We start from the raw sequence: 24244 nt of genomic DNA on the forward strand, positions 1-24244 counted from the left end.
CTCAAGGACACTTGATAGGCTTCAAGAGGTAAAAGTTAATGTTCTTGTATGTTTATATGTTATATATAAATATATTGTATATTTATATATTTGTTGCATGATTAATATTATAGTTTGATAATGTTTCTGGATTGTTTTCTTGATCATATAAACCTTTTATATGATTAATGAAAAAAATTTGATTGTTGTTGTTTCTTTGAACAATGGGCCCACCACGCTGATTTCGTTGCATTCTCTAAATGTTTTTCCAACATGAAGTAGCTGGTATAAGTGATTAAAAAAATATATTTAAATTTGATACAGCATACAACACCCATCACCTGCTGTCGTGGCCTCTTTTGCCTTGGCTACCTTAGCTTCATCTGCCTAAAGACGCTCCACGAGCAGCATCCTCATGTTGGGCTCCCCCGTGAAGGCCAGATCCATCTCCTTGTTGCTTTGCCACGCAACATAGATGGTGTCCTCGACCATCACTTCAAGTTCTTTTGTCAGCTCCTCAATTTGAATCTTCAGATCCTCAATCTCCTTTGCGGATGCCTCAGCTTGCAAATCCGCCTGAAAAGCCTCCTCTCAGGCCTTCATGACCTCTGCAAAATGCTTGGAGGACTCCTCGCGGGCTATACGAAGCTCCTCCCGAACAGCCGCAAGCTCCTTCGACACCTTGCGGGCGGCTTCCTCCACAGCTTGGGTGCGACCCACCGCATCCTCCACCAACTTCGAGGAAGTGTCCTCAAGACTTTGCAGCTTGGACCGCTCCATCGCCAGTTGGGTCTCCAGTTCAGAGGCATGAGTCTTCTCCTCCTCCATGGCCTTCTGGAATCGTGAGTGCTCTTCTAGGGAACTGAGGTCTCCCTGAGCTCCTTGAGTTCAAAGGATCTCATTGTGACAACATCCCTGAGCCTCTGACAAAATGTCGGAGCCTACACAACAAAAACAATTAGCTCCAAAAAAAGGACATGGCTAAAAATTGAAATTTTGAGAAGCTCAAGTGATACTTACCCCCCAGAGTGTTGTAGGGGCAGACGGGGAGGAGTGATATTTCATTATCACTGCCACAATGGGCGTAGCTGTGAAACGACATCTGGCAGAGGGACCCCGCTAGTCCCTGGAGAATCTCCACCGTAAGCAGAGCCATTCGATCGCCCACCCTCCTCGCAAGGAGAGGCTCTAGCTCTTCGCGACTAGGAGGCGGCATCGAGGTCTGCGGTTTGTCTTTGAGCAGATACTCCGCCAGGTCTTTTAAGTCCCCATCCCTTCGTCAATACAAGTGTTGAAGTACTCAACCACACGCTTATGCCTCTCCAACTCTTCCCCTTCGTCTTAGGTAAGATGATGAGGTACGGTGTCTTGGCTGGAAGAATGTCAAGAACCTCGAGGGAAAGGATCTTCTTTCCCTTCCAAGAAGGCCCCTCATCGTGCAAAGGGGACCCTTCTAGGTTAATGATCTCTCCAAGCACCACTGGTCCCAGGAAAAGGAACCATAGGGGTCGTCGAGGCTTGGGGAACAACTGTTGGGGACGGAGGCACCACTCCTGGTGCCATCAGAACTTCAATTTGAGATGGCCCCAACACCCTCTGATTTTTTTCCTGAATGTAGTCGGACAAGCCTGTATGGTCTGCAAAAAAGAAAGGAGCTGGTTAACACTCAGAGGGAAGGAAAGATAGAGAAATAATAATAAAGAAAATGAAATGACAAATGCATGCAAGAAGATCTAAGTGTCTAGGATCTCCTCAGGAGCCCCACCGCTATAAGGCTCCTTTGGGTGAAGAGTTAAGTGAGAAAACTCTTGGACGAGTCGGCCCATCTCATGTGTGGTGTTTGTCTCATATTGATAAAACCACCTTGCATGCATGGACGTCACCTCTTCCAGATGCACAAATCCTCGGGGGTGATGTATTCTCTTCAAATGGCAAAGGAAGACATCGATCAAACATTGGTAGCCTTAGAACTCCTCCTCCATTTATTGACACTCCGAGACCTGCCCGCACTCGAGGAGTGATGGTGAAATCCTTATGTGGTTGGGACTAAATACCTCCTCTACATGCTTAGCATGGTAAAAGGTTATGGGGGATTTACCTTGAGGCATAGAAGAAGACCCTATCCTTGCCTTGAGTTCCACCTCGATCTCCTCATCCTCTTAGGCATCGACAACTGCCTAGACGGCGAGCACTGTCTCCACATGGTCCTTGCACATCCTCTAGTAGTGTCGTAGGAGCGCTTGCACTACCACAAACTTCGTGTGAACCCTGGTATCCACTAATGATTTCTTCGAGTCGCGAAAGTTGGACAGGCTCACGGGGCTTATGTGTTGACCCTCTTGGAGAAGCCCGTACTGGTGCAGATGAAACTTTGTGATGAGGAAGGCAAGACTCATCTCTTGGTCTGGGAGGGTTTGCATTCTTTGAAACTCTGCATGGTAGGTTTCCGCGTGAGGAGTGCGACGAAATGGACTTGCAAAAGACTCAGCTCATAAGGACCAACTACAAGGGGAGGAAAATTGATCAAAGATAGTTTAGGCAAAGACTTACCAACCCTGGCAAAGTCAAGGAGTAGTGTCGGATTTGTATGCGTGAGAAAGAAACTTGTCAAGAAAAATTGGTCTTTTTTATCCCGCGCATGGAACTCGTTGCTGCTCGGAGCCTTATAGGACATGCCAAGGTACGTATACTTCATCAAAGTATAGTACCCATCATGATTCCCCTTCTTCTGGCAAGCTCAGAAGTTGTATACATAAAGGATCTCTACCGAAGAAGGGGCAGGCCAGCTTTGCCTCCTGTACAGAAAGAAGAGCCCTGCTAACACCCGATATCCGTTCGGGGATAGCTGGACAAGAGCTATGTCGACGAACTTTAGGAAGTCAACATAGTATTGGTGGAGTCATAGCGCGGCTCCCGCCTGGAGGTGAGAAGCGCTCCACGCTCCAAGGCCATGGACGCTTTAGTGCACCCTCTCATTCTCTCAAGAAAAGCGCACCAGCATGTCTCGAGTGTCCACTCTGAAGTGGGCTATAATCTTGTTAAGAGCTCCCCGGTGTCTCAGCTTGCTTGGGAGCTCCTGTGCTAGGAAGTCTTCGGTGGTATAGATGTTGTCCCCTGGCAGGGGACCCATGTTGGCCTCCTCCTCCAAGAGTCCAACTGGAATGGGCATCTTCGCTGCCAGAGTGTTGTCTCCCCTCACCGCGAGGGCCCTACTTTGCTCCACGACCACTTGCGTCCTCTTGTAGGGAGGTTGTCCCACATCTTGGGCCATCTCTAATACCTCGTTGTTGAAGTGATAGAATCCTTGTTGGTGGAGATGGTGAAGCTCTTCAGACATCTGAAACAAAACCAAGAAGTTAGTGCCTTGACCAGAGAAAAGATAGGCCAAAACGAGAACCCCTAAGACTACTGCTCGGGGAGTGGAGGAGAAGGAATCTAAGGGACTTGTGTGTCCTCAGAACCAACGTATTGGTGCCGAAGAATACCACTAGAGGTTCATGAACTTCGCTGGAATCTAGATATCTTCTAGATTCAGGTCGAATGTCCAAAAACATGAAAAATTGCATAAAGCGCGGAATAAGCCATTTTGACCATTTGAAACATCAAAATGGGCCCAAAGCAACTAAAAAGTGGTCAAAAAGACCTCTAGATGCCAGAAACACCAAAGCCCTAAGCATGCAACTACACACTCAACAAAATAGAACCTAAAGTAAGAACAGGTTAGAAAAACTTAATCGATATAAAGTGCATGTAGATGTTGTGCTGTGTGCGTACTCGAAAGTAGAACCTAAAGCAAGAACAGATCAGAAAGACCTCTTGTTGTTCGATCAGAAGAATGACGATTCCCTCCAGATTTCCAGATCGTCGGAAACGCAAGAACTAGTGAAGGTTTTTGGGGTCTGGGAGTGATGAGGCTTTGGGAGAGTTTGAAGGTTCTTGTATTTTCAAATTTCAAATGGCCAAAGTGAGTATGTGGAGGTGGTTCTTGAGCTTTATACTCGAATAGCTTAGGGTGGACGCAATTCCACCATGACCGTTGATCACCTACAGGGTAGACACTCGAGCATGATCCAACGGTCACGATTATCAAGGCACGGAACATGATCATTAGCATGGGGAAAGGAAGCCTCAGATATAGGGCGAAAGGATGCTTCAGGTACAGATTGGACGTCTTGGGCATGGAACGAACTCCTCATTAACTGCACCAATTGATGGGCCCAGCAGTGAGGAGTCAACATGTGGCTTTGCATTTTTTGAGTATGACGTCATGAACAGCCCAAGAGTCGTCTATCAAAACCCTTAAAATTACTCCTCTCAGACTAAGTCTCCACTATCTGAGGACAAGTGAAGACTTGGGGGCAAATGTTGTCCGTGATTTCATTATTGGACATGTGGTAGTAATTAGAGAAGTAATTAGGCTCATCGAGAGATAATAAAGATCTGTAGATTTCATCCAAAGCTTCTAAAAGTGTAGTCTCCTCCCTGTAAGCCATGATCCCTTTTTAGGGATGGATTTCTCCAAGTGAGGTCATGTCCCAAGGACCACACTAGTAGTCCTCCGTCTTCTAGACCCGAAAGTCCTCCAGGTCTAGGAGTTTTTGTCCTCGGGCCTAGAGAGAACGCCAGGTGTTAGTCACTATAGCCTTGGGCCACCACAAGACCGTATGAAAACTTTTTGGGTGCCTCCCGTATTGTGACAGTGTCAGAGGCATGTCTCCCATAAAGTTGGTGGGATGCAACCTACAAATTGGGCCCCGTTCGATGCGCACAGGCCCACAGTCTTAATTAGAACATTCGGAGGGGTTGAATAGCAATTAACTCCCAAAATAATTGGGGAACATTTGTAATAAATGATATTAATGACCCTCAACCTTTATAAATAGGGCTAGGGTATCATTGTAAAAGGATTCACAAATTCTTGTACTCGGAGGACTCTATACACTGCTTGAGAAAACCTCCATTAAAGTTTACCATCATAAGCTTTAAGAATACTAATGCTAAAGACTCATGGACTAGGGTTGTTTTATAACCTGAACTACATAAAATCTCGGTGTTAATCTTCTTTATTTTCTTTTAGTTTTGGTATTAAGTTGATAACGAAAAAAGGCAGTTAATACGAGAGAATTCATAAACATTATTTTTTTTCCTTTTTCTTTTGATAGACTTTTATTTTCATTATTTTCTATTTAAACTACACTCCCCCAAACTTTTTTTTTGTATTTTCAATTGGAGTGTAGTTTTTTTTCTTTCTCTCTCAATGTTTCTTCTTCAATTGACACAAATTTCCAAATATAAACTCCATTACAAATCATCCCCCAATCACTTTTCATATGCTCATGGTATAAATCAAATGGAATGAAAAATAACAAACTTTCAAATAAGCTCAAAATAAGTGTCAAACAATAAAAAGATTCACATTAAGCTCAAAAATGAGTAACTAAGGATTTAATACATTAAGGTTGGCTTGAAAGGCTCAATTGTTCCAAAGAATTGCCTAAATCATCTTCTTAAGCATGCATCATCTAGGACTTCATCTCAAAAAGAAAACAAACAAGTTCTAAGATAACAACATTATCATATTTTATTTTCATTTTCAAAATTCAGCAAACATAAATATTGTTCAATCATAAAAAAAATTATAAAACATCATGATCGAGCTCTCAATTATTTATGTAGACCCAAGTAAAAGTAGAAATAAATATTCAACCAAGCACACATATTTTTATAGGTTTCATTCCATTCAATTTATACAACATATCATTCAACATATTGCCATTGGCTATTCATTGTCAACTCAATTCAACAACACTCTAAACAAAATCTAAACAAAACATAAAAATAAATATAAGCCTAAAATAACTTAAACAGAAGCTAAATTTACACAAACTAAAGCATCTACAATGGGAAAAGCAGTAAAAGTCAAATCTCATCACCCAAACTTATTCTAAACATTGTCCCTAATGTATAAATAAAAGAAAAAGAAAAGAAAAATTCCCTATAATCCAATGCATTGCTCCATTGTAGTGACATCATTGTCATCCTTATCTCGTTGTAAATATAAAATTATTCATTGATGCATCAATAAATGGTTGACACCCATAATAAGCGTCATACAAGACAACTTGAAGGTTGTCATTTTGAATGCCCTCAAGCTTGGCAAGATATGAATCTATTTGGCATGTCGCACTAACAACACAAGACTTTGAATGAGGAGCTTGGGGAGAAAACTTTGGTATCTCATAAAGGATGTAAATGGTGAAGGTGGCATCAGTTTCAAATATCACTACACCAAAGACCCCTTTCAATAAGACCGAAAAAGTATTATACATACCATAATAGTTTTTGATGTCTTAAGGAAAGCGGTATTATTTTGCATAACACTTTTCCATAGTTATAGATAAGTAGTATTGTTTATTCAACGATAACAATCTTCTTGTCTTATATTAGTAAATGGATAAGTGTTTACTTATGTTATTTATAATAGTTTATATAACACTTTTTTATGCTTATAAAGTAGTGTAATTGTATATTTTACAATAACACATTTTTAACAGTATGTAAAATAATCTCCATAACACATTTTCGTACTTATATGCAAGTGTTGTTGTATAAGATAATGATAACACTTTGTTTGTATTAAATTAATATTTGGATAAGATTGACTTATTATTATATATAGGTTAACAAAACATTTTTTTGTTATTACAATATCATATAAATTTGCTTAATTTATTATTATTCCAATTAAATCCTATTGTATTAAATATAATTATAATGCTATTAAAGTGGTACAAATATATATAAGAATTTATAAGGTTCATACAACAAAAAAGTCTTAAAACAGTCAACATTACTTAATTAGCAATCCAACAAAGACTCTTAAAACATTGAACATTACCACAACAAAATAGTCTTAAAATATTCAACATTACCTAACAACAACAAAGTAGTCTTAAACATTCAACATATTCAAAAGTGAAGGAAACAACTCATCATCTTCCAAATACCACCAAAAGAAAGTCTTCAAAATCAAACTTTCTTTTGCCTTCCGCTTGTCGAATCTAGTATAGAAAATAGAAAAAGAAAAACTAATTAGGCTATATAATATCATATCATTCATCAGAAACACTCCATGGCATCAACAATTCATTTTACAATGGAACTTATATCAAGTTCTCTATAACCATGATGTTGATAAGGCATAACTAAGTTTATATTCATTGAGTATGAATAATGAACTAGAGCATGTTCTCTCATTAATTATTGAAAATATTATATACCATCATTTGCTCTTAAACCTTCTTTTTAAAATCAATAAAAAACAATACCATCATAAAACATAATTATCATATAGGTCATGCCCAGTGAACACTCTTAGATTGCATAATTATCATAAAAAAGAATTATTATATGGATCATGACATAATCCAAATAATTGGAATTGGATTGTAGATAAATTAAGGATGAACAAGTACTTAAATAATCAAATATATACCTCTTGGAATAACCTTTTGATTAGGCCATGCACTTGTAGAACCAACAGCTTCTTGTATGGTGAGAATCGCATAGTTAGGACAAAATAAATAAGCACTAGGGACAATAGCACCATCAACCCATACCTTCAAAAAATCTTGTCCAAGGGGAATTCCATGTATCACTATGTTAGGATCACTAGAAAGCCAACGACCTTCAGTAACAATTGCATCCGACCAATCAAGCAAGTAGCAATCATTCATCTCATCTAAAAAGTTATGGGCCTTTTTAAGTCCAACACTCTAGCAAATTAATTTTGAAGAGAAGATGTTAGTTGCTAAATTTGTTGTTCTAAAAAAATCTTTAAAAGGAAATTAATTTGAAAATTTACCTTGGGAGAAGGAATATTGTTTGACTGCATAACATTGTGGGACTGCCCCTCACTCGGCGCTGCTTTACCACCCTAAAAATATACAATAAGATAAGTTCCATTTTAACAATACAAATTTAAAGTTTTATAAGTGCATGAACAAATCCTTACCAAGTGTTCTTTAACAAGATTTAACATTTCAGCAATTTGGATCTTCATATTTTGTTGTTCTTCTTCCAACATTGTTATCTTGTCTTTAGACATATTAATGACAACTAATTTTGACCTTGTTATCCCCTTCCTTCTCTGATTAGACTACCAAATTTCGAATTACCAAACAATTTGGTTAATGCATCCTCATCAGTATTGCTTGTAGTTCCAGATTTTGGATCTTCAAGTATAAACTCATCCAATTCTCCATATATATATATATATATATATATCTTTGTGAGGATAATGTACAACAATAGAATTTAAGTATAAACATGAAAAATAAAAAGACAAGTACTCACAAAAACATTAGATATTGTTGGGTTGATTGGTTCAGCATTTTTCTTGGTATGGGTTCTCCGATAAGCTTGGATCCTATATATTTTCCCACCTGGATTTTTTTTTCTGCACAATACAATAATACAAAACATAAAATAAAAACCTACAATAAAAACAAAATATATTCAGTCAAAATATTAATTGTTACCATAGCATTTATTGTTCGAGCATATCCTCTTCGATTTAAGGTGTGTGGAACAATTTTCTTTCTTCTATTTTGGAACTTACTCCTTACAATCTATTTAAAAAGAAACAAGCATTAGTTAAAAAAAAACTTAGTTTGGTCTAATATTCAATCACATATTTCTTATCTTACCATATGTTCTTAACTAGTTTTTTGTTTAACAAAAGCCTTCCATTCTACATCACTTTTTATGCAATCTGACTTTAATGCTAGTCATTCACTCTCAATTATAGCTTCAATAATATCCTTGACTAGTCTAGATTTTGCGGGTCTCCATAAGTCTGACATCATTTGTAACGCGCCACGTCACTATGGCTGCTTCCTAGAATGATGACTAGCCCTACAAACTAATACGAGTCTTTCCAGCGTGCTTTGTCCTCACTCGCACGCTTCCTAGGAAAACTTCCTAGGAGGTCACCCATCTTGAGATTAATCTAGGTCAAGCACGCTTAACTTTGGAGTTCTCAAGTGATGGGCCACCAAAAAGAGGATGCATCTTGTTGATATAGGTAGTACTCATCAATCCATTTAAGCCCTCTTCAACTGTGTAGTCACATACCTACACAGTCTTAGAATCATCACACTTGACCTTCCCCAGGCGGTGTGGGATTGCACAACTTTACCCGGTCTTTCCCCTTACGGATCATGGCATTCTGACTGTCACATCATTTGAAAGCACATCTTTTTTTGCCAATCTTCATGTAAATCATATTTTGCCTACAATAAGATATTGAATTACATATTATATATTTATGATGTGAGTTGAATATAGAAGTATATATACAGAAAGCCACAAAAATTTTAAGTTGTACTTGTATAGATGCCCAAAGAACATCTCTCATTATTGGTGAAATTTTCCTACAATTAGAAATAGTGTAAGGAACGGTTTCCCTCACAAGGAAACCCACTAAAGAAGCAAATTGCACTGAGTTAATACCAACTGGTTGTCCTTTTTCGTTCCAATTTATTTTGATCAAGTCATCATTTTTCTTAGACATATTTGCCAATGTAGCTCTGCCCCTAGTCTTCTTTTGGATGTTCACTTCATTTGCATTTCTTTCGTGATGTAGAGTCCAAGAACTTTACTTAGCTAGTTAGATAGTAGTAGTTATAATATGTTTATTACTGTGGATTTTGGTTCAAGCCAGGACTTAGTTGAACACCCGTAGCAACCCTTGTAGATTTTATAAGTTTAACCTATAGTTTAAGAATATTAATTATAACATAAAGTTTGATTAATACAGCTGATTATAAAGATGATATTTATTATACTATAAGGTTTAGATAGACCCAATAAGATAATGACACTTGTCATGTTCATGTTTATTGAGAAATTAAGTATTTTTGAGGAATATTTGAAAATCCCAGAGTCTGCCAGCAGCTTTGAAATTGTTATAGGACTGAGTCAAAGCTGCTTACTCAATTCAAATTAGGCTGAAAAAGTGTAATTACGTGTATAATATTTCAGCGTATGCCGATATATCGCAGCTCTAGGGGGCGATATATCGCCACTCGGGGAATACGAAAAACACGTAACTTCGCATGACCACTTCGACGAGCCTCGGGAATATCAGCCCAGGCGATATATCGCCTAGCATGGGCGATATATCGGCTCTAGAGCATGAATTTTGAATAATTTTGAAACCGAGCTCCTTTTAATCCTTAACCTCTTGATAAGCCTCAGAATCTTTTGACCGAGTCTTAAGCCTCTGCTGAACAATTATTCAAATGTTTTTCAATTAAAAAGTCATTATTTTTATTCAAGCTAAAAGAAGATCTTTTTTTTTTCTTAAACTCTATAAATAGGACATAGTACCCAACCAATTCTTCATTCATCAAGCTGAGTTCAGAGCCTTCAAGCTGCTAGGTTTACTTTAGAGTGTTAAACACTTGGGTTGGGGTTATAAGCTTTATCATTCTAAGCTTGTTAAACACTTGCGAAGTAAGGATAATAGTGTGTATTCCGATATCGAGGTGTAGTTGGGTTATAACGCATTCAAGGTATTCCTATTTCTAGTTCCTTTCTATATTGTTTCATTAGTTTTTAGAGTTTTTCTCTACTCAATTCCTAACTCGATGTTTTCATTCGTGGTTAGGCATCTAAGTTCTTTGAACTTGAGGTTCTTGTCGGTAAGTACCTTCTCGGTGTTTTAGTTCATTCCTTTTCATCTCTTTCTTTTAGAATACTCACCTTTCTATTAATGGTTTTAGGAGTGTTCCAAAATCCCATCCTTGTTCTCACATCCTAGTATTTGGTAAGGAAAATAGGATAGTATTATATGCTTATATGATTATGCTATAGTATGTTTTTATATGTTATGATTATGCTATAGTATGTTTTTATATGTTATATGTTTTGGGGCTTATAGTAGCTTAAATAGAAAACCCCAACACTTCTATGTTTTTGGGTCTTATAGTTGCTTAGCTAGAAAACCCACTATTTTGAGGCTTATAGTTTGCTTAGTCAGCAAACCCCAATAGTTACGATATATGTTTATAGTTATATGTTATATATTTATAGCTTATGTTTATGTATATGTTTCATGCTTGTAGTAGATTTTCTTTGCTGGGCATTAGGCTCATTCCTTTGTTTTATATGTGCAGGAAAATAGTTATGATGGCGGGAAGATTCTTGGCGGCTTGGGATTGTGTATTGAGGGAGAATGGAATCGGTGGACTGCGTGAACGATTCGAGGACGAAGTTTTTTAAGTCTTTTAATTATGATTTTTATGTATTTCCACACTTGATTTTGTAACCAATTTATTTAAGATTTAAGTTATGTTATGTTTTATTTTCAAAACAATGGGATTCCATATCCTAACCGAATTTTTATGTATTTAACTTTTGCTTTACAATTTTTAATAAAGTTATGACTATTTCGTATGTAAGTTTTTCTTAAGAATAGTGTCTATGTATAAGTAGTTTTAATGGTCCAAAGTCTAGAATAAGTTGGGTAATTACAGTTGGTATCAAAGCAATAGTTCATTCGCATGAAGTTCTCCTCGATACACACACTCAAAGCTCCAAATCTGACCGCCAAGTAAGTGTTTAAGTTATAGTTATTATGTTTATATGTATAGTTAACGATTTTAGCCTTTATGTTTTAGTTAAGAATGAATGGAGCATTAACTTATGAGGATATCCGAGCCATAAAGGCTTTAAAAAGAATTAGAGAACCACGAAACTCCGTAGGAGTGCTAGAAAGAATCACTCGGAGGCTACTTTTGTTCCACGGGGAGATAAGTCACCTCCAAGAATCTAAGCAAATTATGATGAGAGCTGCGGAGCAATATATTTTAGTGATTAGATTATTTAAAGATTACCCTATTATAATTGCAACCTTAGAAGAAATTTGGGAGACGATAGATGATGAAGATGAATTGCCGGTAGCTATGAGATATTATTTTCTCATACTTAGGTTCACTTAAAAAATGGAATTTCAGTTTACAAATGAACAAAAACATAGAATTTTTATGAATCTTCCTCGAGGGAATTTTGAGGCACAAGACAATGATGACTATGAAGAAATAAATGACGATATGCTAGATGAAGGATCGGATGTAGAAGATCCTGATTTTTAGAATAGATTAGTTTTCTTATTTATTTATTTATTTGCATTGTGATTGTAAATAGTGATTTTTTTTTCCAAATTAATATCAATATTATTTTTGTTAACATGTATGAATTTGATTTTCTTTTGCAATCATAATAAATAAAATAAATAATGACTAAGTTGGTGAGGGTGGATACAGATCAATGAACCAAGTTCCTATATTGAGAGTTAGGGGGCCATAGTAGTGGGAACGATTTTACTGATCCCAGCCCTCCCTCAATATGGTTAACTTTGGAACAAAGATGAGTTTCGAGCCTGAGAATTAAGTCATATAGGATGATTAGAAACAGACTTAGAAAATAATAAAGATGGCTTATTTTTCTAATTATAGAAACCCACTCTAATAATAAAGAAGACTTATATAATTTTCATAAGAAGTCATAATCAATAGGTCCGAGTTATGTTTGTTTAGATTAAGTTTTTGCCTTCACTACAACATTTTTGACCAAATATCACATTGAAATATAACAGATTTTAAGAAGTGTCATTAATACCTTCTGGAATTAAGAAAAAGGCGCACAAATTTTTGAGCAAATGAATTAATACCGCCAAATCCTTTCTTATTTTATTATTTCATTAATCTCCCTCTTCTCTCATCGTCGTACCCTTTTTCTTCTCAACACTCTATCTCCCTCACATCTATCTAATTTCTAACCTCTCAACTCCATTTTTTCACGTTCTTTCTTGCAGGTGGCTGGTGTGGGAAACTCGACAGAGGTGGTGACGGGGGCTCGACCGCGCAGGAGCTTGACGATTTCTATCTCCGCTATAGTCATTGAATGTTCGGCAGTGTGCGGGGTCGAGCGTGGGACTGGGTTCGTTGGCGGAGAGCGAGACAGAGGAGGGAGACCAACAAAGAGAATGGAAATGTGCAGCAGAGATGGGCTTTGGAGGAAAAAGAAGCTCTAAGAGTAGAGTCGCAAATCATGGAACTAGAAAATAGAAGGATATTCAGAGACCCCAAGTTCAATCCCTATCTCGTCAATTGTTCCAATATTTATCTCAAGGTCTGCGTTTTTTTTTTCTTTTGCCTTTTCTTTTTGGGCATTGAATCCTTGACTATGATCTTGGAATTTATATACTCTGTAATTTTCATAATAGCTTTTGAGAAAGTCACTTTCGACTTGATTCTCTTTGAATTGGGAGAGTCATTTGGCATGAAGTTTGAGTTTCATTTGGGTTTTTCTCTTCTATCAAAATTTCTCTTTTGGTTGTGTACAAGTATTTTGAAAATGATGCGAGTTTGCAATAATATTAGTGTTATTTTCTGTGCTATTTTATCTAGGGCTTGACTTTGCCGTGTTACAGAGAGAAACCCTTGTAAAGAACGCCCTAAGCTAATACTTATAAAACATTCGCATAACAAAGTTTGTAAAAGAATACCACTCGTTATCAAAGTCTCAGTGGGGACTTGCTTAAAACCATGCAAGTTGGCGCCATTAGTTTTAAAAGAAAACATAGATTTTTATGCAAAGTTTAAAAGAAACAAAATAAAATAACTGAGTCCCACTGATAATTTAGGAAAGTCTCTTAAACAAAACATAATTTAAATGGTGTTCTACGATGATCGTTTTTCCGTCCTTAGGATTACCCCACGCCATACACCCCATGATGATAGAACTCCTCACGTCACCACGCGTGCCATAAAGAAATCCTATTTGCTACCTGGAAGGAAAGTAAGGGGGTGAGCTAAAAGCCCAGTAAGGAAGTACAAACAAATAAGCAAGTAAGAATACAACAAATACAAACACTAACGTTCATTTACAACATCATGGCATATCAAAACATAATCATTGCATAACACAATTGTAACATATCATCATATCATAACATAATCGTAACATATCATCATTTCACAAACATACAACATACATGATGAGCATGGATCGCTAGTTGTCCATGTCACCCTATGAGGTAAACAGGAGATCTCTGGTCCTTGAATAACCTCGGCGCGTCCGCCCTAGGAGTTACGTCTCAATGTCCTTAGTAACTCGTTCGATGTATCTAACATTGTAATCTGCTTGATGTATCTAACATCGTAATCTGTTTGATGTATCTAACATCGTAACTAGTTTGATGTATCTAACATCCATACACATATCACATTCAACATATCATCACGTAATGGCATTCATATTTCATAGCAATTCATTCATACAACAGTCTTATCATTCATAGCATAAAATCATAGAATTTATCTAACTTCCTTACCTCAGGTCCAAGCTAAGAAATTTTCACATTCTTTCAACGAGCCTATATCATAATCAAAATAACATTTCTTAGGTTCATAAAATTACTCTTTTGCCCTTCCACACAACTCACGTGTGTATGGACCATGCACACATAATAACCGTTACACATAACATGCAATTATTCTCAACTCCACATAAAGCCATAAAAAGAATAATGCTCATTTTACCCATTTTACATGCATGATCGTTTTATAAAAACCACATAGTTGAATAATAAACATAATTTTGGACGTAAAAGTGGAGTTGCATGTAACATGCATACGTGGGAACATTGCGTAATAGAGACGTTTTCAAAAACGATAATTCTACATTTCTTACTTTTATTATTTTAAAATCAATAGACATATTACATGCTTTATTTTTCTTAAAATTTCTAAGTTGATTAAATCTCTCAAAACATTATTTTATTTTATAAAATTATTTTATTTTAGCTTAAAAAATAAAATATGTGACAATTTCATTTATAAATCTCAAATTACAAAGAATTAACCAAAAAGCTTGGATTTAATTAAAATACCTATTTTTAATATGTTTCTTTAGAAAAATAAATTTTATCATTGTGTTACATAAATGATGTGAAAAAAATATATTTTTTTAAGTGTGGAAAATATATTTTTATTTAAATTATTTAAGACTTAGTTTTATGTAACAAAAAATCCATATGTGACAATTAAATAACAATTTTTAACCTTTTTAAAATAAACTTTCAGCCACCATTTATTTTCTTCAAAAATCACAAATAAATAGAATCTAAATATTTTTCTCAATCAAAATAAAGGAAAATCATAACTTATCAAAATATATATGCATTCATACCATTAAAAATACCATTTTTCAATATTACCATAACTTAGGAAAAATAGTTTGTTCCAAAAACTCATCAAATTCATTTTAGTGAAACTCACTTTATATTTTCTTACAAAAATTCCAGCAACTATTTTTATCATTAAAAATCACCATATTCAATTTAAAAGCTCATATTTTCTCAAAAATTCAATAAAAATTCTGTAGGTAATTATTTGAGTAAAATATCATTTTAATGGGACTTAAAAACCCATTTTTAATTTCATAAAATTAACATAACATCAAGAACATTACTTATGCATGCAAATCATCTTTTTATCAAACTTTTATCCAATTATTTACAAAAATCAGCAAGCTTAATTTCTCATGAGATTCATCTTTTATCCCAAAATTTCACATAAAATCATACATGTCCAAAATCTCATCATACTCTTATTATATACATGATTCTAAGAATATTACTAACATATTCACATGAGATCTTATAAAACCATTTTTTCTATTCCATTGAATCTACACATGAAATCCAACAACAATAACAATGGCAATAACATACATAAATTCATAACACCATATCTCATGAACATGCCTTTATAACAATCCTAACATATTTCTTATCATATTTCTAAAATCATCATTTACCATTTTACATAAATCAAAGATTAAAAAGATAACTATAGCAATATAAACATAACATATATCCTCATTATAAACCCTATCAAATCCATTCCCTCAATCATACCCATGAACCCTTTTTAAACAAATCATATTCTCAAAAATATACAAATCATAATCATCAATCCTACAAAAATCAACCATTAGCATCATCATCAAAAACCTCAAAGATAAACCCATCAAAACCAATATATAGGCTAAGAAAGACCATTACCTCTCTTGATTGTAAAATCAAGAACACAATAGCAAGAAAACCTCTTGTCGCCTATAGATGATTTCCAAACACCATACACCCAAAGAAAGAAACCACAAAATCAACCTTAGATTAGAGAAGAGGGGAAGATCCAAATGCACATATGTGAAACACTAGTTGATAGATTCTTACCTAGGGTTCGAAACCCTCTTCTTCTTCTCCTTCTCTTTCTTTTCTTCTTCTTCTTCTCTAGAAAAATATGGCAGCCCTTCCTTTCTCTCTCTCTAGCTCGCCACCCTCTCTCTCTCTATTCTCTCTCTAGGTCACGGCACAAGCTTGCAAAATGGCCTCTCTTCCTTATTTTCTTTCCTTTTAATCATAATTCCCTCATAAAGCCTCACCAAAATAAATGGTAAGTTTCCCAATCCACTCACCTAATTCAGCCTACAAATCCCTTACAATAAAGAGTATTTTAATTGAATAAAATGTCAAAATTCTCTTACCCATAATAGCTATCCTCTTCCAATTTAACTTTATTCTCTTAAAAGAAAAATGGAAAAAATATCAATCAATCCCCTAATATCCTTCACGCCACCTACTTGCCCTTTTCTTCCATTTTATTTATTTTTCTAACAATTAAATAAAACTACACAAAAATATCAAATAAAAGGAAATTATAAAATGTGTAGAAAATCCACACATGTGCACCTTATTACCATGTACTAGCACACACTAAAACACTAGAGTGCATCACTATCTACCATGCACCTTAGTGCATTCAACCATAACTCACATAATTACCTCAATTGTCACACTTATTTAAAATGTGACACTAATAGTAAAATAAACATGTTATACAATTATTCACTTATTAAATTAATTAACCAAACAAACAATTAACAAATTTAAATTCAAAAGATTATACCAAATAATTCTAACAATTAAATAAAATAATAAACAATCAAATAAAACAAACAACAACTAAATAAAACAACAACATTTAAATAAAACAATTCATCACACTTAACATTTAAATAAAAATAATTCACAAAAATTTAAATAATCTAAAAAAAAAAATTTGGTGCACTACAACCCTAGAGCAAGAAGAGAAGAGAGGTAGAAGAAAATGTCGGCTGGACACGGTCTACGATCTCGGACACGAGACCTGTTTTCATGTCCCTTCAGGAAGAAGGGGTACATCCCTCTCTCCAACTACCTCGAGACCTACAAGACCTGTGAGTATGTCGATATTAAGGTGAACGGCGCCATTCACAAGGGTATGCCCCACAAGTTATACCATGGCCGAATTGGGCGTGTCTGGAACATCACCAAGCACGCTATTGGCGTGGAGGTTAACAAGCAGGTTGGGAGTCGCATCATTAAGAAGAGGATTCATGTTCGTGTGGAGCATGTCCAGCCCTCTAGATGCACTAAGGAGTTCAGAAACAGAAAGTTAAGGAACGATAAGCTCAAGGCCGAGGCCAAGTTGAAGGGTGAGGCCATCAGCACCAAGAGGCAGCCAGAGGCCCCCAAGCCAGGTTTCATGGTAGAAGGAGCTCAGTTGGAAACTGTCACCCCCATTCCTTACGATGTTGTCAACGATCTCAAGGGTGGTTATTAGATCTTTTTATGTATTATTTTTTCTTCTCAATGTTCTGTTCTGTTCTGTTCTTGTCTGGTTTTGATTTTGTTTTCAAGACTACCAATGGAAATGTTTCCTTAATTAGTTCAAGTTCTCGAAGCCGTTGTTAGTTTTCATATTTTGAATACTATTCTAAGTACAATTTTGTTTTAAAAAATTTCTGAGCTATTTTTATTGTGTACAGAAATATTCCAAGAGTCCAAGATTTTCGGTTTATGAAAGGCAAAAAGCAAGAGGCATTCTCATCTTTCATGCACTGCAACTCTTATCTTTCACGCAAGGCACATAACCTCACGACACCAAGTCTTCATGGCAGCTCACCTCACTAGTCATGGCATCAATTCGGAAGGACACCTCAAAGCTTCACAAAAGCCAGATGGCAGCAAGCAGTAGGCACAACACCTCAGTATCTCACGGCATCAGGTCTTCATTTATTAAGATTTTTTTTTGAATAAATTTCTGAAGTCAATTCTATATTTGCTCAGGTATATACATGTAATACTGTTTCTGAGATATACTTTTGTATGTATAATATTTGCAAGATTTGATCATAGATCTAGACAATATTCACTCTACAGAAGACACCAGGTGGGTTACGTGCCCCATCTGTTGTCTCATTCACTTAAGAGTTTTATATATTTTCACCAAATGGCTTCTTAGAATAAATGGTTGGTTTGTTCAAACAAAATAATGGAAACTAGAAAGTGATTAGCAATTATATATGGCTGGTCAGTGTGTTTTTTCTTCCTCTGTGATAACTTCCATTGCGCCAACATGAATTTGTATTTAATTATATGTTTGTTTCCCTTTTGTTTGGAAGATACAATCATCTCATGATGAGATCCAGAAATTTCTTCAGAGTTAGCACTTAGCTTTCAGAAGACAACTCACAACAGGCTACACTTACAGACGGTAGCTATAATTCTTTGTTATTTTATCTTTATTCTATACAGATTTTTTCCTTTGTTATCTTTCGTTTATTCTACTTTCTAATTTGCTGCATATATATATATAAAAATGTATAATATAGGTATATGTTATATATAAAGGTGTATGCTAGTTTTGTAGTTCCTGAATGGTTCTTGATTAAACTAAAAAAAAAACGATTGATAAAACTTTTTTATCTAATTTCATTACTTTAAAATGTAGTTTTATTTTATGAATAACATTGAACCTAGTAGCCATTGCATGATTGTTCTGTTGCTGTATATAATTATTACTGCTTGTTGTGGAAGCACCACTCAGATATTAAGTGATATTATGCAATAAGCACCACTCAGAAGCTTTGATCATGTTTTTTTATTTTTTTTATTTGTCATATGTCTAACAAGTTTTTTCCACTATTGATATATGTACAAGTGTGCAAATTTGTAGGTTGAGTATGAGCTATCTAATAAAGAAGCAGTTATGTCAAAGATAAAATATCGTCTATTAGATTCACTAAACTAACATACATACAATTTAAATTTGCAATGCAGCAAAAGCCAGTACAAAAAAGATGAGCTATCAATGAAATGAAATACATTCTATTAGTCTCTCGTCACTCTCTTCAGTTGAGCCGCTGAAGCACACATGATGATGCCCCTGCTGAAGCAAGAACCCAAGCAACCCAGCTGCTCAAGAAGCCGTTTGTCTGTGAGTTTTCTTTTCTTTTTATGTTTTTAGATTTTAGTTTAATATCAAGAAACATTTTGAATATATCAATACATATATTTGTTTGTGTTGGAATTGTTTCTAATGGAGAGGATATAGTGAGAAAAATTAGAGTGTTTAAAGCTTTTGGGCATTGCTAAAGCAGCAGAAGCATCAATGGATTCTGACCAGTTAAGCTCTGGAATTTCAGATTTTGATACTCACTTTCAAGGCCTCATAGTTCAGAAAAGGTCTCTTTCTCTCTCTCTATATATATTTATATAACTGCAGTTGTCTCAACTTATTTCTATATTCTATTCCATATTTGTCATTTGTGAAATGTTTTGTTTTAACTAGTGTGAAGTATATGGTTGTTGTTGATGAATGGAATGCACTAGTACATAATGGAAAACTAGGCGAATAATGCATTTGCAATAATGGAAAACATTAATCTAATATATTTTAAATTCTTTTGAAGTTTTATAAGGTGTTTATATCATTGAGCTGAATAATGAACAAATTATAGACAGATTATGTGTGCATAAATATATTCTATGCAGTGATTATCATTGCTGTTGAGCTTTGATCCTGATGGTTTTTAAATTTGAGTGCTCTGTAGGGCTACTATTTTTCCATTATCATTATATTTAGTTTCTCAACCCCAAGTTTTTATCTTTCTGTTTTCATTCTGTGTTTTAGAACTACCACAAAAAAGTCTTTTATTAAGTTTGAAATATTTTTGTTTTATTCCTAGGGCAGGACCTTTTTGGAAAGATAAGTTATATTTTCGAGTATTGGACAATCCATAATTTTTTCTATAACTTACTTTGTTTCATTCATTTGCCTTGAAACTATTTGATTAATTTACTACAAGAAATTGATAGAATTGATATCTAGTCTAGTGTGTTAATTAGGTGGGGTTCGGGTGGGGAAAGGGTGCGCATATGTACGTATGTGATTTAGATAACTGCTTGGTGCATATGTGTTTTTCTGTTTAACTAAGAGTTCAGCTGTAAATTTTGTATAGTCAACTTTCAAATGTGAAGAGCGTAGAAAGAAGTTCTAGGCCATTTGTAATGCGTGTTCTCGATGATGAGGTGGATGACATTGACAATGCATATGAGGAAGCTCAAGATAGAAGCTCCCTTTCTGCTAATAGGTTTAATTTTAACGACCTTTATGTTAGGTATGCATTTAACTGGCCTTGATTGTTTTCCTTTACTTATATTCCATTTATCAATTCAAGTTTTGCATCCTTATTCTGTCATCAAAAGCTTTATTCAGCTGTTGTGTATTCATGACAGACTTCTATGATATTTCTATGGTATGTGATATCGCATTGATTGTTAGAGATCTCGCTAGTTTCTATTAATACTTTGTATTTTCTTGATTTATCTCTTAGTGATGATGACGACTCTGAGAATGAGTCAGCACTTGAAATTCAGCCATACTTGATGGAAGAAACAGGATTGGTGGAAGGAGGTTTGATGGAGCTAACCAGTGAACATCAGCTTGGGGTCAAGGTCTGTAGCTATCTAGTTGATGATGTTTCGTCTGATGTAGAATTTGTGCATAGTTTTTGTTGCAAAATGTTTAATTATATAATTAGTATTATGAATAACTAGGGCACATATCTCTTGAAGAGCGTATCTCATACCTTGGCTACATGCTCGAGCTCCAGGGTTTCCCTGCAAATTTTTCTTCTTATTGTGGTCGTAGAATTCCATACTTGGTGCATGACAATATTAATTGGCTCAATAAACAGGAGGAGATTAGGAACAATTTTTTTACAATGGAGTCAGATCTGATGAGTGAAAATGAAAAGGTTTCTTCTTCATTTCTTTGAGTTAATAAGTATGGAGAAGCAAGGCGTGAAAATGAGAGAAAGCTTGATACCCAATATCAACGAAAAATGTAAGACTGTAATTCCTTTGTTAATAATGTTGTATTGTTTTTTTGCCTCCCCTCATTGAAGTGCTCATGCTTTTGATATTTTTTTTCCCTGGAATTTTAATGATTTCTCATCTCCTTCTTCTTTTTTATTGTTTAAGTCAAATTTGGACTTTCTTTTTTCTAATTTTTGGGTCATCATCTGTAGTGCCGAAGCACTTGATAATCACTTGACTGCTATCCAAAGGGACCATGAACTCAGGTCCCAGATAGAAGAAAGGAAAATAAGAAGTGATGCGGCTTATGAAGGGGCCAAAAGAAAAGAGAAAGCTCTCCTGGAAGAAAAACTTCGCCAAGAAAAAGCCAAAGCAGAAGCTGAGGTTTGTTGACTTTGCCCAGATTATTCATTTCTTTTGGTAGATGTCTACAGATGGTTGTCACAGTCCTCTATTATTCTCACATATTCTTCTGATATAATCTTAATGCGCTTTGGTATATTATCTTGGTTTTATGCTGTTGTTAGTAATAAAAGTATTTTCTGATGCAGGCAAAACTCAGAGCTGAAGAAGAAAATAGGGCTGCAATGGAAGCTCAGAGAAGAGAAGCAAAAGAGGCTGCTGAAAGGGAGGCCAATGAAGCGTCAAGCCAGGCTGCTGTTCAGAAGGAAGCTTTAGGATTGCAAACTAAAGCCAAAACCAAGGAATCTAAATTTGAAAAACCAATAAATTCAGCATCAGCAGGTAATTTGGCTACTAGGCAAATATAGCAACCTTGTACTGATCTATAGATATAATCATTTGCCCTTTTATCTAAAAATCTAGTTTAGCCCTAGTTTTCACAAAGATCAGCTAGGTTTTGGCAATAGTTCATTTTTGACACTCCACTGTATTCCCCTCTGTTTTTTTTCAGTTTATTCATGTTCTCTGTACTCTTTTAAGAATTTTTCTGTTATCTGATGCGTGAAAGGGGCTATTGGTGGTAGGTGACATTACTAAAGCTGCAGAAGCTGCACTAAAGTTGGAGCGTGAAAGATTAAAAAAGTTGGAAGACTTGGATGAAGGAAACAAGACATTAGGATTGAATGTAAATAAGGTTTGCTCTCTATATTGTAATTCATATTTATTTGAAAATTGTTAATCTCTATTTGGTAACTAGAAACTAGTATTTTTGTTTGGGATTTTCTTGCAGCATTCTTATAGAGTTTAATTGTTTAAGTATATTAAGCTTTAGTTTATCTTGACATGAGGTTTCTACTGGTGTGAAAAAGTTATTGAGGGAATCGTCTGGCCAGTACAGCGACTGCAGTATTCTTTCCTCTTTAAATTCTCAGGTAAATCATGTAACTTACTGTTTGTTTAGTAGGATATATGTTTTTATATATATCTATAATATTTTAGGTGAAAATTTATGATCTTTAAGAAAGTGTTAGATGGCACTAGATGCATTAGATCAATCCATATGTGTTGTTTTAGGTTCAGATCACTTCCAGAACTTGTCAACCAGAACCAAAGGGATATCATAGAATGTGAGAACTCTGTCTTCCTAAGATTTTGTGGCTGTTTAACTAGTGAAATAAGAATTGAAATTTCTTATCATTGATACATTCTGTCTCTAGATGGAAACCAATCAAACCACACTTGCATAAATGAGATCACTTGAATGTGTTGTCATTTCTTCGTCGAGGGTTCTATATTTCTCCACTGAGAGTGTGGATGGACGTGTTGGGTCTTTAAAGATTATTTTGCATGTTTTAGAGGTAAACTTATATTACTAACTTTTTAAAGTTAGCCTTTTATTAGCCTATAAATGTAATGTCTGCTTTTATTAGCTTTTTCATTCTTCCTTTTTATACACATTACTGTATTGAAGTCATAGGTTGTCTATGATTTTTCATGCTTACATTTGACACTTCTATCAGATAATAGTACATATTCTTTGATTGCTTGATTGATGCTTTTGAAAGTATAATACAGATATATTTAATAAGAGCTAATAATTTCATTAATGCAACATGGATGACTATAGCTACCACTTTAATAAGTTCTAATCTTCCAGTTTTATCAGATACTATATTGTGCAGTGACATAATATATCAAGTGACCGATTACACACATGCATAGGCACACACTGACACCTATACTTGGATTGACTGATAAAATCTTATAATTTCATTACTTCCAACATAGAAACCTAGAATTACAACTTTCATGCATTTTTAATTAATACAAGGCAATTTGGTTCCGTTTTTTTTTTGTTGATAAAAGCCCTAGAATTACCACTTTAAGTAATTGCTGGTGTGATTCCATTATTACACTCGAATATTTCAGGTGTGTAGATGTGACTGGAGCTTACAGTGCTCTAAAGACGGAGCTTAACATAAGCTTGACAACAATAGGCCTTTTGTGGACTACAACTGACTTTATTGCAAAGGGGATTACACATGGACCTGTGGAAGAAAGGGAAACAAGAAAAGGAAACAGGTATATGACAAGTGCACAACAAATGGACTCACAATAAAGACAAGTGCACAAATGATGATGAATTGAAGGATGGAGCAAGTTTCATGCATGGTTTACTTTTGTGTATCTTGTAATTTTTTGTTTTTCATTTTTGAAGTTAAAAATGTTCAAGATTATAAAAATTTATTATGTTATGCTTTCAAACTTAAGTTAGAACTAAGATATCATGAAATAGAAACATTCAGAGTTTGAACTAGTTATTGTTTAATGTAATACTTATGGTTTATCAATCTATTGAGAATTATATTTTATGATTAATTTTGATTTTTTTTTATCAAAATACAATAATGAAAATCTTTTAATTAAAAAAAAACGTATAAGTACCCTTATCACAATAAAAAACCTTAATATTTTATGATTTAGAAACATATTATAAGTGTAATAAATTGTTATGATTTATATAATATAACAAACTAAAAATGCTATCAAAATAATCAAATGTAACAGTTGAAAAGTGTTATGCAAAAA

General features: G+C 35.0%; 2 protein-coding genes across 3 annotated transcripts; both read left to right on the plus strand.

The window, feature by feature from the left end:
• The first annotated feature begins 17165 nt into the window (after positions 1-17165).
• On the plus strand, positions 17166-17826 carry LOC133816419 (large ribosomal subunit protein eL21x/eL21w-like). Its single transcript, XM_062248928.1, has one exon. The coding sequence runs from the start codon at positions 17220-17222 to the stop codon at positions 17712-17714; it is 495 nt and encodes a 164-aa protein (XP_062104912.1). The 5' UTR covers positions 17166-17219; the 3' UTR covers positions 17715-17826.
• Positions 17827-19533: 1707 nt separating this feature from the next.
• On the plus strand, positions 19534-23716 carry LOC133816440 (uncharacterized). 2 transcript variants are annotated; one of them, XM_062248937.1, is made up of 7 exons: positions 19534-19618; positions 20395-20553; positions 20770-20890; positions 21133-21281; positions 21466-21637; positions 21805-21997; positions 23585-23716. In XM_062248937.1, the coding sequence occupies exons 1-4, from the start codon at positions 19545-19547 to the stop codon at positions 21211-21213; spliced, it is 435 nt and encodes a 144-aa protein (XP_062104921.1). In that variant the 5' UTR covers positions 19534-19544; the 3' UTR covers positions 21214-21281; positions 21466-21637; positions 21805-21997; positions 23585-23716. The 2 variants fall into 2 exon arrangements, with proteins under 2 accessions (XP_062104921.1, XP_062104925.1); XM_062248941.1 differs by lacking the exon at positions 23585-23716 and adding an exon at positions 22240-22318.
• The last annotated feature ends 528 nt before the right edge of the window (positions 23717-24244 follow it).

The sequence above is a fragment of the Humulus lupulus genome, chromosome 1 (assembly GCF_963169125.1).
Source record: "Humulus lupulus chromosome 1, drHumLupu1.1, whole genome shotgun sequence".
Taxonomy (NCBI): domain Eukaryota; kingdom Viridiplantae; phylum Streptophyta; class Magnoliopsida; order Rosales; family Cannabaceae; genus Humulus; species Humulus lupulus.